The 13,150-nt window shown below is 33.2% G+C and overlaps 1 protein-coding gene across 1 annotated transcript; it reads left to right on the forward strand.

Annotated features, from left to right (window-relative positions):
• Nucleotides 1-342: 342 nt before the first annotated feature.
• On the forward strand, nt 343-11,025 carry LOC121260578 (aspartic proteinase 36-like). Its single transcript, XM_041162521.1, has 10 exons — nt 343-1,143; nt 2,408-2,537; nt 2,706-2,953; nt 3,872-4,096; nt 6,596-6,758; nt 6,867-6,940; nt 8,457-8,547; nt 9,440-9,512; nt 10,036-10,107; nt 10,713-11,025. The coding sequence occupies exons 1-10, from the start codon at nt 908-910 to the stop codon at nt 10,859-10,861; spliced, it is 1,461 nt and encodes a 486-aa protein (XP_041018455.1). The 5' UTR covers nt 343-907; the 3' UTR covers nt 10,862-11,025.
• Nucleotides 11,026-13,150: the final 2,125 nt, after the last annotated feature.

Here is a 13,150-nt window from a genome sequence, read left to right on the forward strand (position 1 = left end):
AATTTATTCATATATCAACTATCCTGAAACGTTATCTCGAAACGCTATTCTGAAATAATATCAGTATCAAAATATTTCGTTACAGTACCTTGATCGATACGGCGTCTGACATGGCATTCAAAATATTGGTATTAAGGTACTGTGACTCAGTCGCCATTCTTTAAACCTAAAAATGAAGTCAACGCCTCGCACATTTCTCTCTCCAAAAAAAAAAAGAAAAGCTAAAAATATATTATTCCTTTATCCAAATTTACGAACTTTTCATTGGGGTTGGCTTTTTTTTTTTTTTTTTTTTATAATATATAATTAGTTAATCGTTATTGGGATTGTGCTGAGTTGCCTTTAATCGTTATTGGTTGAGAGAGGAAGTCGACAGAAGGAAGGGAGGGAGGCATGGAACGGAGACCAAAAACAAAACCGCTAAAAAAGAAAGAAAAGACTGCAAACCAGAGAGAGAGAGAGAGAGAGAGAGAGGCGTGGAGACGGAAAGTAGAGGACACAGCTCAAGGAAAGGAGGAAAGAAAGAGAGAGAAACGTGAAGAAAAGAACCCTATACCCAAAAAAAAAAAAAAAAAAACTGTAGCTGCAAAATTGCAAGGAGAGAACTCAACGAAAGCAAGAAGACAAACAGAAAGAAAAACTAAAAAACCAGACGTTGTTTCCTATCTTCTCTCGCACGCAAATAGTTTATAATTCTCCCTCTCTTTAAGAAGACTTGTCGTTTGACGTTGAATTGGCTCTCTCTCTCTCTCTCTCTAAGAGTTTTTCCTCTCTCGTTTATTTTCTCTTTTTAATTCGTTTTCTCTGTCCCCCTCACCGACCTCTTTTCTTTCCGGGAAGGCGCGGAATTCCACTCGTCCAAATTACTTTCAAACTTGGGCTTCGACAGAGTTGTAGGTTGGTGAGGATGGATCTCAGCCTCAGGCCGCTGGCTTATTTGGTGCTGCTGTTTCTGGCTTCTTCTTCATCTTTCATTGCCGTTCATGTTGTTACAGCCAACGTGGTGTTCCCAGTGCAGCACATGTTTAAAGGCCAGGAAAGGAACTTGAGTGCATTCAAAGCCCATGACATACGCCGTCACGGTAGATTGCTCTATGATGTGGATCTGAAATTGGGTGGCAATGGAAAACCTTCCGAAACTGGGTTGGCTCCTTGGCTTCTTTTGAGTTTTAATTCTGGGTTTCTTTAAAATTCTTTCTTCATGAATTTTGGGTTTTTTACTTTCTTTTCATTTCTTTATGTTCCTTCCATCAGGGATGATAGCTCTGTTTTCTTTGTTGAAAATTCATTTGCTTATAGATTTTGGGCTTTCTTTTTTCCCTTAATGATCATTAGTCATTACAATTCTCATCAATACTTATTTAAGCTTTTAATCTTTTTATTTGGAGATGGTTTAGGTTGTATTCAAATTTCATTTGAATTTGTGATTTTAGCTTTCTTTCTTTCTTTCTATTTTCGTTTTTGCTGATCTTGTTTGTAATTGATTTCTTGGAAATTTCTCATTTTTTTCTTCTTGTTATTTACTTTAGATAGTTAATGATTGATATTACTACTGATTTGAATTTTATGTCTAAAATTTCATTTTATATGTGCTTGTGAGACTTAATATGCTCAGATTCAATCTCTATCTATCAATTATGGCTACTGGGTTTTCTGGTTAATTTAAGATACAGCTATTGGATTGTTGGAGGGCTATTTTTGTCATTGATTTTTTTATGTTCTTTGTTTTTTATTTTTATCTTTTTCAGTTATGGTCTTGAGGTGTACAGTTTTTTTGTGATGTTATATGTACTCGCTACATTTCATCTGCTAATAATTTCTATTAGTTTTTGGTCTCTAGGATTATTGACTTTAGATTTAAAATAGCTCGTCATCTGGTATTGGTTTTCTGTGACTGGATGAATTGTAATTTTAATGTTAACTTTATAATTCTGATGAAACTTGGGTACCATTTGCTCCTTTGTATATGCACCGGTTCTTTAATTGTCAGAATGCAATAGCTCTTTTAATTTTTTGGTCTTAGTATGGAACTTTTTCCCTCATCTCCATTTAAAATGACTCGTTATACTTATAAAAAAAAGTATGGAGCTTTTTAAGGTTAACAATTTCTTTTTCAGTCCATCTCAAACTCGTTATTTTCTCTTTTGAATAAACTCTTATGTTGCTGTTGTTTTGATGCGGTGAGAGATAGAAATTCAGCCTAGTTGAGCTTTGTAGTTGCTCAAGGCTGAACTAACCTAGTCCCTGTAGAATTAGACGTAAAAATTCAAAGAAATTTTTTCGTCTTTCTACATGTGCCATTGTATATGATTCGCAAAATGGACACATACACATCACCTAGCAGAACAAGCTAAAAAAGGAGCGTGTTTTCATATTTCCTTTTGCATGGTTTACTTGGTTGCTATAGGCTGTACTTTGCTAAAATTGGGATTGGGTCTCCTCCAAAGGACTATTATGTGCAAGTGGATACAGGAAGTGACATTCTTTGGGTGAACTGTATCGGCTGCATCAGGTGCCCTACGAAGAGCAGTCTCGGTGTATGTTCCTCTAACTTTTTCTTGAATTGAGTCCCTCAAATTGTTTTTGGATCACAACTACTAAGATTTTGCTCTATATTCCCTCACATGTGAACTTTATATGGAGTTTCTTAAATTATGTTGACCATTTTTTGGAACCCCATTATTATTATGATGCTTGTACTACAGATAGAACTGACCCTATACGATCCAAAGAGCTCCTCTACTTCAAGTTTGGTTACTTGTGAACAAGATTTTTGCAAATCCACATACGATGGTCCACTTCCTGGTTGCAGGCCTGACTTGCTTTGCCAATATAATGTTGCTTATGGAGATGGAAGCTCAACTTCTGGGTACTTTGTGGAGGATAATGTACAACTTGATCGAGTGACTGGAGATCATGAGGTAGCACCAGAAAATGGGAGTGTAATATTCGGGTGGGTTGTGTTTCTAATAGTATGCGTTAGTGCCAAATCATGCAGAAATTCAATTATCATATGTCATTTGTGAACTAACAGATCTGCCGCATGAATACATATATAAAAAGCTGAACCTTAGCTATATATGGCCATGCACCTAGATATCCCGCTACTGTTTGACATATCAGCCTATATTTTTCACCACAAATGACATTTATTCTTTTGTTATTCCAATAATATCTGATGTACTATTCACTCAAACTAAAAACATAATGACTCAGTGCAATTTGGGTCCTTCGAAGTTTTAGTGTCAATTTATCCCTTCTGTTGAAAAACTGTCATTAACTTGGACAGAAAAAGCGCATAAAATGACATGTATGCTCCTGACATGCATGTTTTTTTATCAGGGGCATTTGCCTCATTTATATGGTTTTTTGTCCTAGTTAAAAGTCATTTTGGCTGAAAGGGACAGACAAACACTGGAACTTTGAATTAAGGTCCCAAGTGGTATCAAGTTAAAGTTTGTGGTGTAAGTGAGAAATGAGTGGTGGTTTCTAGAGAGAATGGGCTATTTATCCTTTTTTTAGCCTTTTCATATTCTTAGGTGATGATTAGATTTTCCCATATTTTTCCCAATATTTTTCATGATGTATTTGAGAGATATTTAAGATATCAATATTGTTTTATGCTACAGTATCAAGATATTATGATGTACTGTAAGATATCAGTGATTGAAACCATGTTCTCATCCATTTGATTTTAACTTGTTCTTAGTTCAGTGATAGATTATTTTTATGAGATTTATCACAAGTGTCAATTTAAGAATTCTGCTGTGGATTTTTATTTTTTATTTTTAATATGATTACCTCTATTACCATCATCAATAATTGCAGTGACTATTCTAGATGTTATATAAACTTGCCTCTTATGTGATAGGTGTGGAGCTAAACAATCAGGGGAGCTTGGTTCATCTTCCGAAGCGCTGGATGGTATACTTGGTTTTGGACAAGCAAATTCATCCATGATTTCACAGCTAGCGTTGGCAGGAAAGGTGAAAAAAATGTTTGCACACTGCTTGGATAATACAGAAGGCGGTGGAATCTTTGCCATTGGGCAAGTGGTGCAGCCAAATGTGAACACGACTGCATTGGTACCTAATCAGTATGTGGACATTTTTTTTTCCATTTGTTGCGATATTTTCTTGATTAGTGTTTTGTTGTGATATCTATATAGCTACTATGATTGATTGGCTTTTAGTAGTTTACAATTATGATTTAATTACAATTTATCTTTATATGTGTGGATGGTGATACCCCTAAGTATGCAGTTCAGGTTTGCCTTTCTTTTTCATGTTGTTTGTGCTTTTTTTTTTTTTTTTTTTTTTTTTTTTTTTTTTTTTTTTTTATCTTTTTAATATTTTGGTTTCTTCTACCTTTCCTTTTGCTGTTTTTTAGGACTCGCTGCATTTCTTTCCTTTGTTTGCTTGGATTAATTCTTTAATGTGAACTGAGTTTTATGCAAATGGCTGTAAGCGGTAGAGATTACATGTCATTCATCCAGCAATTGCTAATTGCATGCTAGAGATTGCAATAAAAAGCTTTTGAAAGTACGAGTTCTTCATCTATATTATCATCTTGAGTAAAAAGCTTTGCAGTCCTTGGTGACAATGCAAGCAAAATGTTGGTTACATGCTAGAGACCTGACCTATGTCAACTTTCAATCAATTGAAAGATAAAGGAACGGTAGTTGAAAAAAGTGAGAAGATTGCACTCCTAATCCGACCGAAAGTTTGGAATGAGAAATGGTTTTTTAATTTATGCTGGCAGAGAATGTAGTTTGGAGAAAATTTATTAATAGTAGAAGTCAGTAGAATGAAAAGGTTCAACCCTTGGTTAATGCTTCTTCTTCTACTTTTGGAAAACCAAAAATTTTCCCATATTTCTTTTTTCAATTAAGCATGCAAGCTATATAGGATGAAACAAATAAATTTTTCCATTGGCATGCCTTTATAGCAGGAAGGTTTCATAAGATATTATGAATAGACTTTACATTTGAAAAGTATACATGTTGCTTGAAGTTTGGCCAAATGATTGAGAGTTTACAGTTAGGATCAAATTTATCTTGAGATCAAAGATGGAAGAATAAATATTCTAGGATTTATTTTTTTCAACAAAAATATCCTATTGGATTTGTCAATATTTTGCTGATCTTATAGAACCATATCTCTTGCTGGATTAAAAAAACTAGGGTAACATGAGTTTTCTTTTTTGTTGATATGAAATTATCTGGGATATTTCAACTATTTTCTCTACGTTTTGTTGTCTGGAAGGGACAAGAAGAACATGTTATTCTTTCTTTGATGATATCAGATATCTAGTTTACCTCTAGTCAGATTTGGGTCCAAAAGAAGTTCTAAGGTCTTGCAGGATTCTTCCCCATTTGGCATCTCTCTATCTCTTTATGGCTTTTTGTATTGATCAATTGGTCTGATACTTCGTAGGTAGTTTCCTATTACATATGTTTCATTCTTGCTCCCACTTCCTTCTTTTGAAGGGTGCTCAAGGAATATTTCAGAAAAAATGTTTCTGCATCTGTGCATCATATTGAAGTACTTGAGAGAACAAAAACAAGCAAGGGAAAAATCTTGGACATACTCATTAGGCGTTTAGTTTGACAGATAAGGAGGCATTTATCTATCTTTAATACTACGAGACTGGAAGGATAACCGTCCCTAAAGGAAGTCCTCTTAATGGCATTTATGTCCTTCTGTGTGGCAAATATGGTAAATACGAAGCTTATTTTGAATGTTACCATATAAGCTAATAGTTATGTCTGAATAATGAGAGGTCTTAAAGTTTTAATGTCGTTCAAAGAACATTTCTTTTTATGAACAATGCTGACGCCCTTAGTAGCTGTGGAGTGTATTTTTTTTTTTTTTTTTTGAGGTTTCCATGACATATCCAAAGGAGAAGTTGAACTTAGATGTTGTTTTTCGAAAAACCAGGGAAGTAGGGATGGATGTTACCTTTGAGAATCACAAAGGGGGATTGCCAAGATAAAGAAAAGGAACCACCAATGGGGATTTGAGTTATCTTGCGTCTACTTATATTTCAGATATAGATGGCAAGGGTTGATTTTCAGGCTGAGGTGTTTGTCATTCTTCAAGGCCTTAAGAATTGTCAAGTGTGGAAAGATTGAAGATGGCTTTTTAGCAATTATTAGATTGCTAGCTTGAACAATTCAGGGTTTGAGAGGTGATTCACTTGGTGTGGGAAATATCCCAAGCCTTTTCCATGATAAGCATTGTGAATGTGGAAACACATGAAGTAACATTCAGAACAATGTTTCCTACTGCAAGTAATGACTTGTTATTTTTTATATAGGAGGGGCAACCCTTGTGCTTGACTCATGAAAAAAGAAAGATTATCATTGCATAGAAGTTTCTTTCCTAATTGTAGTGTACGTGCTAGAAACAAGTCCATTTTATAGCTATCTTAGTATGATTTTTGAATTTTTATATACGTGTTGATTATTTTGCGTTTCTTTCTGAAAGGTTTTCTTAATTTCTGTATATTCTTATTTAAGGCATTAGTTTTTTATATCAAGTCCGGTGTCTGCTTATGAATTTTGTAGTAATTGTTTTCTTGTCTACAATCTTAGGGCACATTACAATGTTGTATTGAAGGATATTAAGGTGCGAGGTGAGGCTCTATCACTTCCATCAGATATATTTGAGAACGGATTTCGGAAAGGAACTATAATTGATAGCGGCACAACATTGGCTTACCTTCCAGAGGTGGTTTACGAGACCCTAGTTCCGAAGGTATGGGTTATTTCTTAACTCACACTCATTTGAGGCCTTCCTTACATGCACACATGCACACGCATATATATTCTTTTATTTTCATTTCCCTTTTCTTTTTGTATTCAGATTATGGCTCAGCAGCCTGGATTGAAATTACATACTGTTGAAGACCAGTTTACTTGTTTCCAGTACATTGGAAAGTAAGGCATCAACTGAAGCTACTCCCTTGAAATTTTTATTTTAGGAGTAACAAGTTAAGCTTTATGATCTCTCCGTAGCTAAGGGTTGAATTAAGTATGACTTTCTGTATTAATGGCTTAAGACTAAATAGAATATTAACACTATATAGATGAGATTAATCAGAAGTGTGCTGAAGTGACAGATTTTACATGGTACATCCCAATCGAAAATAAAAAGAGCTCAGAACTACAATCTATATTAAAAATAGAAGGATGTATGACTCAACTGTGGACTATCATTGACTGCTCTTTAGTACATTAATTACTGCTATGTGGTAAACTATAGCGAGGGTGCAATATTTTGGAGATAATTCTTTATGTAGACTCGGGGGTCATAATTATGGAAATCACCATCCTTTATCACATTCCTGAACAATAGTAATAAAAGAGATAATATTGCCATTGAAGAGTTCTGTAGTTTTACTAGAAGAGAGGAGGTTTAAAGACTGTTACACCATTTCTTTGATAGAAATTAGAATAATTTTACTTCCAGAAAGGAGATGATTTTTTCAGCAATCAGAACTGGAGGATGAGTATGATTTATTAATAATGGAACATAAAAACTTTGCCAAAGTTGTGCCATCATTGTGGGTAGTGGTACAGACATCTATACTGCTTGATGTGAGGTCTTGGCTCTGAGGAAGTTGTGCAGACAAGGATAAATTCTCCCATGGGTTTTCTTAGTGACATCTTTAAAATGTATTCCTCTTTACTTTAGTATGGTCGTCTTTTCAATGCCTCCTGCAAAGTTATTAATTTTCAGTCTTTTCTTTCTATCCTTAATAACATACTAATTGTTGTAATCATTCTTTCTTTTTTCTTTAACTGTTTCTTGTTGTTGCTACTGTAGGAGATGTATAATGAGGAAAGGCCTTCAGAAATGATTTTCTAGTTAAACAATATGTTTTTCACTTGATAAGCACCGGTTTAAGAATAACGGTTCTTGTAGTTCTAAGATAGATCTAGACATTTATTGCAAACTACAAATTCAAATGTATGCATTGAGGAACATGTGTTGTTATGACAATTTCATAGGTTTGGTTTCACAAACCTTTGAAACCATCTTATTCCATCTCATCTCAACATCCAAATACCTTTCAAATACAAACATTTTTCAATTTCAAATTTTCAAATTTTTCATCTAATCATTACCTAATTACAACTTTCCCAAACTTCCAAACAAAACACAAAAAATAATTCAACTTTTTCAAATCTCAAAACAAAAATAATATTAAAAAGTTATATTCTAACACTCTTTTAACTTTATAATTTTTTTATTCAACTTTTTCTCTCTCCTTTCCCAAAACTCCATAAAAATCTTAACTCAAACTATTTCACTATTATTCACAAATTATCTTACTACTATTCACAATTTTCTCATCTTATCTCATCTGTGTAACCAAACGAGGCTTAGTCTTGTACCCTGAGGCTTTTATGGGGCAAACCTATGATGTTCTCTTTTCCTTTACTCCTGCAGTATTGATGATGGATTTCCAACCGTCGTGTTTCATTTTGAAGGTTCCCTTTCTTTGACAGCTTACCCTCATGAGTATTTATTCCAGATTCGGGTAAGTATAGTGAATGTTAAATTTTAATTAGAGTCTTCACTTGTTAGGTCTCATTTGGCGATTTTCTTACAGAAGTTTTACGTGAAATGCTTCAGTTCTTGTGATTTTAGTCACCATATATTGAACTAATGCTGTTATTAAATGCTCTGCCAGAATTGATTGCTAAATTGACCCTTTTCATTAGATAGATAAATCTAGTAGATTTTTTATATTTTTATGACCCTCAGAAGTTGTAGATATCAATAAAGTATAGATGACACGTTTTTTTTTTTAATTTTTTTTTCTTCAATTCATTCATTGTGTTACAGCGGAGATGGCTTGTTGCTTGAAATGTAAAAATTTCTAGGTTAAAACTACTTATATGATTCTGAAATGCATAATAACATGGTGGATGAAATATTTTATAACTCAATCCATTATTTTGTTAATTAATCTAATGATTGAGACCTATAAAATCTCATCAGATTGATGGTCATCTTTCTTGTTTGCAAAAGGAAAGCATAATGTTAGTAATACTCTAAAAAGGAAGAAAAGCCCATTTATCTGTTGATCATTACTAGAATTACTATAACTTGCCAAAAAATGAGTTACTATGGTGTTCTTCAATACTAGAAATTTTATAGACCTTGTTGGAGTCTTCCGGGTTGTGATAATTTGGAATATTTTCATGTGTAGTCTACCTTGCAAGTGAGAGTTCATTGTCAAATAAACTGGGGGTTTTCCCCATTGTCAAGCACTCCTACCAGTTGTGCTATGGTTTAAATGATCAGTTCTGTTATATTTCTGAAAACATTATTTTTGCGCTATTGGTATAATCATTTCACAGGGTTCACATGCATATATATACATATATACACACAGGTATGTATCATGTTTTCATGACATTTTGCAGAATGATGTGTGGTGTATCGGTTGGCAAAATAGTGGGATGTCTAAGGATGGAAGCCAAATGACTCTTTTGGGAGGTGCAGTATAGAATTACATTTGGATATGAATTAAACTATTGATTTTGTTACTGAACATAGAATGTGGAATGTGCCGAGTCATCTTAACTAATGTTTTAGGAATCTGTAGTTCTTTCTGGCCAAGCACTCTTCTGGTTTTCTGTCTATACCAGAAGTTGATAAAATGTGTATTATGCTACCTTGCTACTATAGATGCAGAACTTCTGTATCTGCATAAGTGATTGCATGCAGAATCTCTATTGCAGATGATTCCTGAACAATTGAAATCCTTTGGAATTCCACTGTATTATCAACAGAGCATTCCCTTAGTTTGTAATCAGCTATAATTCTGAACAAAAGTTAATATTTACTCTCTCATTCGCACCTAGATTTTATTTAGTGGAGCTTCATTAACATATCGTATAATGATTTATGATTGATGGTTTCTCATTTAATAAACATAGATGGAACTGAAAATTGACATGTGTTGGGCTTTAGCATTATATTTATATTAAATTACTTATCCAAATGTTTCAAATTGCAGATTTGGTGCTTTCAAATAAGCTAGTAGTGTATGATCTTGTAAAACAGGCAATTGGATGGACTGAATACAACTGTGAGTACTATGTATTGATTTAATTTTATATTTGCTGGTCTTGCTTATGACCTCTTACCATATAATTTTCTGTCGTATGCCTGGACTTAAATTAATTTTGATTTAAGTATTTATTTTGACTTGATACTTCTAATCAATTCTCACCATCTTGATTGCTCTCTCTAGCGAGAGATATATGGGTAGAAAATATCATTTATCCCTCTCCCCACAGAGTTTATGATTTGTCATAAGCATTTCTTTGTATCCTCTTTTTCCTTGTTTTTTCATCCCTTTTGTTGATTGATTTGTGCATTAGATTAAAGATAGTTTAGTCAAGTGAAATGAGTTTATATGCTAGAGAGAGATATATGACCCACTCCAATTAGTTGTTGATGAAAATCTCCATACCAATGTACTTGGACTCAAGAATGATAGTCGTCCACCAATTTTGACGGAATTTTCCAGCTTCCTCTTAGTATTCTAGAGATCAAGTTACTTTTTTCATCATAGAAATGAATTTGATCACAGTATTCAAACACATCGTGGTATGCGTCTAATGTCATGCAAACTTGGTGATTTGTTTCTGTAGCAATGGCAATATATGGTTTGTTTTTGCTTATTAATAGGTTCTTCAAGCATTAAGGTGAAGGATGAGTCTGGAGCGGTGTATTCTGTTTACGCCCACAATCTTTCTTCAGCTTCCACTGCGAGTATTAGGAGAACGTTAACCTTTATGTTATTACTGATTGGTATGCTGCACGGCTTTTCCTATTAATTTGTTTCTGCATGGCAGAGTGTTCATTAATTTTGCTTTAATTTAATATATTGAATAAAAATGTGTATCTTCTTTATCCACTCTTTCATTCATTTGTAGTGTTTGGGGTGGGGCTACCTTCTTGCAAATGATATAATAATTGAAACAGTATAGTATTACTTTCATTCATGGGAAATTGGAAGTTTCTTTTAAATGTGAGTTCAGTGCATAAAGAGGTTGCAAATCATCCTCTCCTACTCTGGATTGTGCAGGTCCACAAGATTTTGTGTACACTTGATGTATATCTTTTAAGAAAAATGTTTGGTTTAGTAAACTTACAAAGTGATATGGCTTGTTGTGGTACATCAAATTGTAAAACTTTTTTTTTTTTCCTGTAAAGTAGATCTAGTGTACCATATTTAGCCACATCAGTCTGTGAGCCTTACTTTTGTGAAATCTCGTAGTGAACCTAGCACTCATTTTTTAATGACTGGTGTCAGTTTTACTTGCACCATCTTTGTTTTCGATTAACTTCCTAATGTAACTGCTATAGAAAAGCTAAATGAAGTACAAGAAGAGTGTGGTAGGAAAACTACCACACTACCAGTAATTTTAATCATTAAGAAATGATTTTACAGTCTTAAGGAGAGACTTTTCATTTCCTTTGAAAAAAATGGATAAATTTAAAACATACATAAAAAAATTATTTTTTTTAATGATAATCTCTACTTTATTTTTTTTAAAGCAAGTATCATGACTTGTACTCCATAAAATTGCATCTATTATTACTCGTACTACAATCAGAAAAGTGAATGCACCCAGGCCTGGTATTATAATGTTATTTTCAAATATGAACAAACAACAAAATAGAGGACTCCTAGAAATCGTACAATTTGGTATGCATCTCCTTGAAATAACTGATGAAGCAAAGAAAAAAAATGGAATGTCAGTTGATCATGCAAACAATCACAATTGTAGGGGTGAAAAAAAATCAGTGAACCGATAAACCGGATCGGAGCGGACCGAATTGGTGGATTTGGTCCGGTACTGGGTTCGGTTCGGTCCGGTACCAGTTTAATTTTTCTTAAAACCGGTCAAAATTGGTCCAATTCTTGTTTTTCTTTTTCTAACACAGGACCGGTTTATATATATATATTTTAATTTTTTATCTTGTATGAAATATTTTTTATATGATTTTTTATATTATATATAATTTATATATATAATCTAAATAAGTATATATTATATATAATTATATATAAAATAATTTTGTATTATGTGATAAATTACTAATTAATATAATATTAAATTTTAAAATCTTATACCACTATAGTCTATTGTATTAATAGTTATACTAATACTATATCACTATACTATATTATATATTATAATATATCACTATAGTCTATAATACAATTATAATATATATTATTATATACTATAATATACTATATACTATACCGGACTGAAATTAGTAAAATTGAAAGTACTGATTTAGGGGTGTAACTAATGCGGGGTATCGGTTTTTCAAATTTCAAAATCGGTATATACTGATTTGGTTTTAAAATATGTCTAAAATTAGACTGAACTGGATCGATTACACCCATATTTAATTGGCATCATCTCTTAATCAACCGAGGAAGATAATCCTTTTATTTCTCATTTAATTATTTGTTTTATTTTTATACTTGTTTATTGTCATTCCAAACGCATGACTGATGTAGAGATCTGTCACTATATAGTAAGTTGTGTGAATTGACACCTACTTAGCAGAACCGTGTCTTCACAACCTAGAAATTTCTAAAAAGTTCAAATAATGTTCTCTAGTTGTTTTATTATTCTCCAAAAGGGCTCGAGTTCAATGAGCAGCCCGCAATGTTTCTGAACTTTCTCTCCCTAAAATAAATGTATATAGAGGACTGCCAGAAATTGTACAATTTGGTATGCATCTCCTTGAAATAACTGATAAAGCAAAGAAGAAAAAATGGAATGTCAGTTGATAACCTTAATTGGCATCATCTTTCAATCAACCGAGGAAGATAACCTTCTCATTTAATTATTTGTTGCAGCTCGACTTTAAAGAAAAAACTTTTTTTGTATACTCGTTTATTGTCATACCAAACGTATGACTGACGTAGGGATCTGTCGCTATCACATCCATTCATATAAAAAGTATTTGGGTTTTGATAATTTAAGAGTCCTATAGTAAGTTTTGTGAATTAGCACCTACTTAGCAGAACAAAAAGTTCAAACAATGTTCTTAGTCGTTTTATTGTTCTCCAAAGGGGCTCGAGTTCAATGAGCAGCTGC

The sequence above is a fragment of the Juglans microcarpa x Juglans regia genome, chromosome 4D (genome assembly GCF_004785595.1).
Source record: "Juglans microcarpa x Juglans regia isolate MS1-56 chromosome 4D, Jm3101_v1.0, whole genome shotgun sequence".
Lineage (NCBI taxonomy): Eukaryota > Viridiplantae > Streptophyta > Magnoliopsida > Fagales > Juglandaceae > Juglans > Juglans microcarpa x Juglans regia.

What these genes read in the sequence shown, in the direction of transcription:
- LOC121260578 (XM_041162521.1), top strand. Translation starts at nt 908, where the DNA reads ATGGATCTCAGCCTCAGGCCGCTGGCTTATTTGGTGCTGCTGTTTCTG. An exon ending in GGAAAACCTTCCGAAACTGG is followed by an intron (nt 1,144 to 2,407) that starts GTTGGCTCCTTG and finishes TGGTTGCTATAG; the next exon opens with GCTGTACTTTGCTAAAATTG. An exon ending in TGTTTCCAGTACATTGGAAA is followed by an intron (nt 6,941 to 8,456) that starts GTAAGGCATCAA and finishes TTACTCCTGCAG; the next exon opens with TATTGATGATGGATTTCCAA.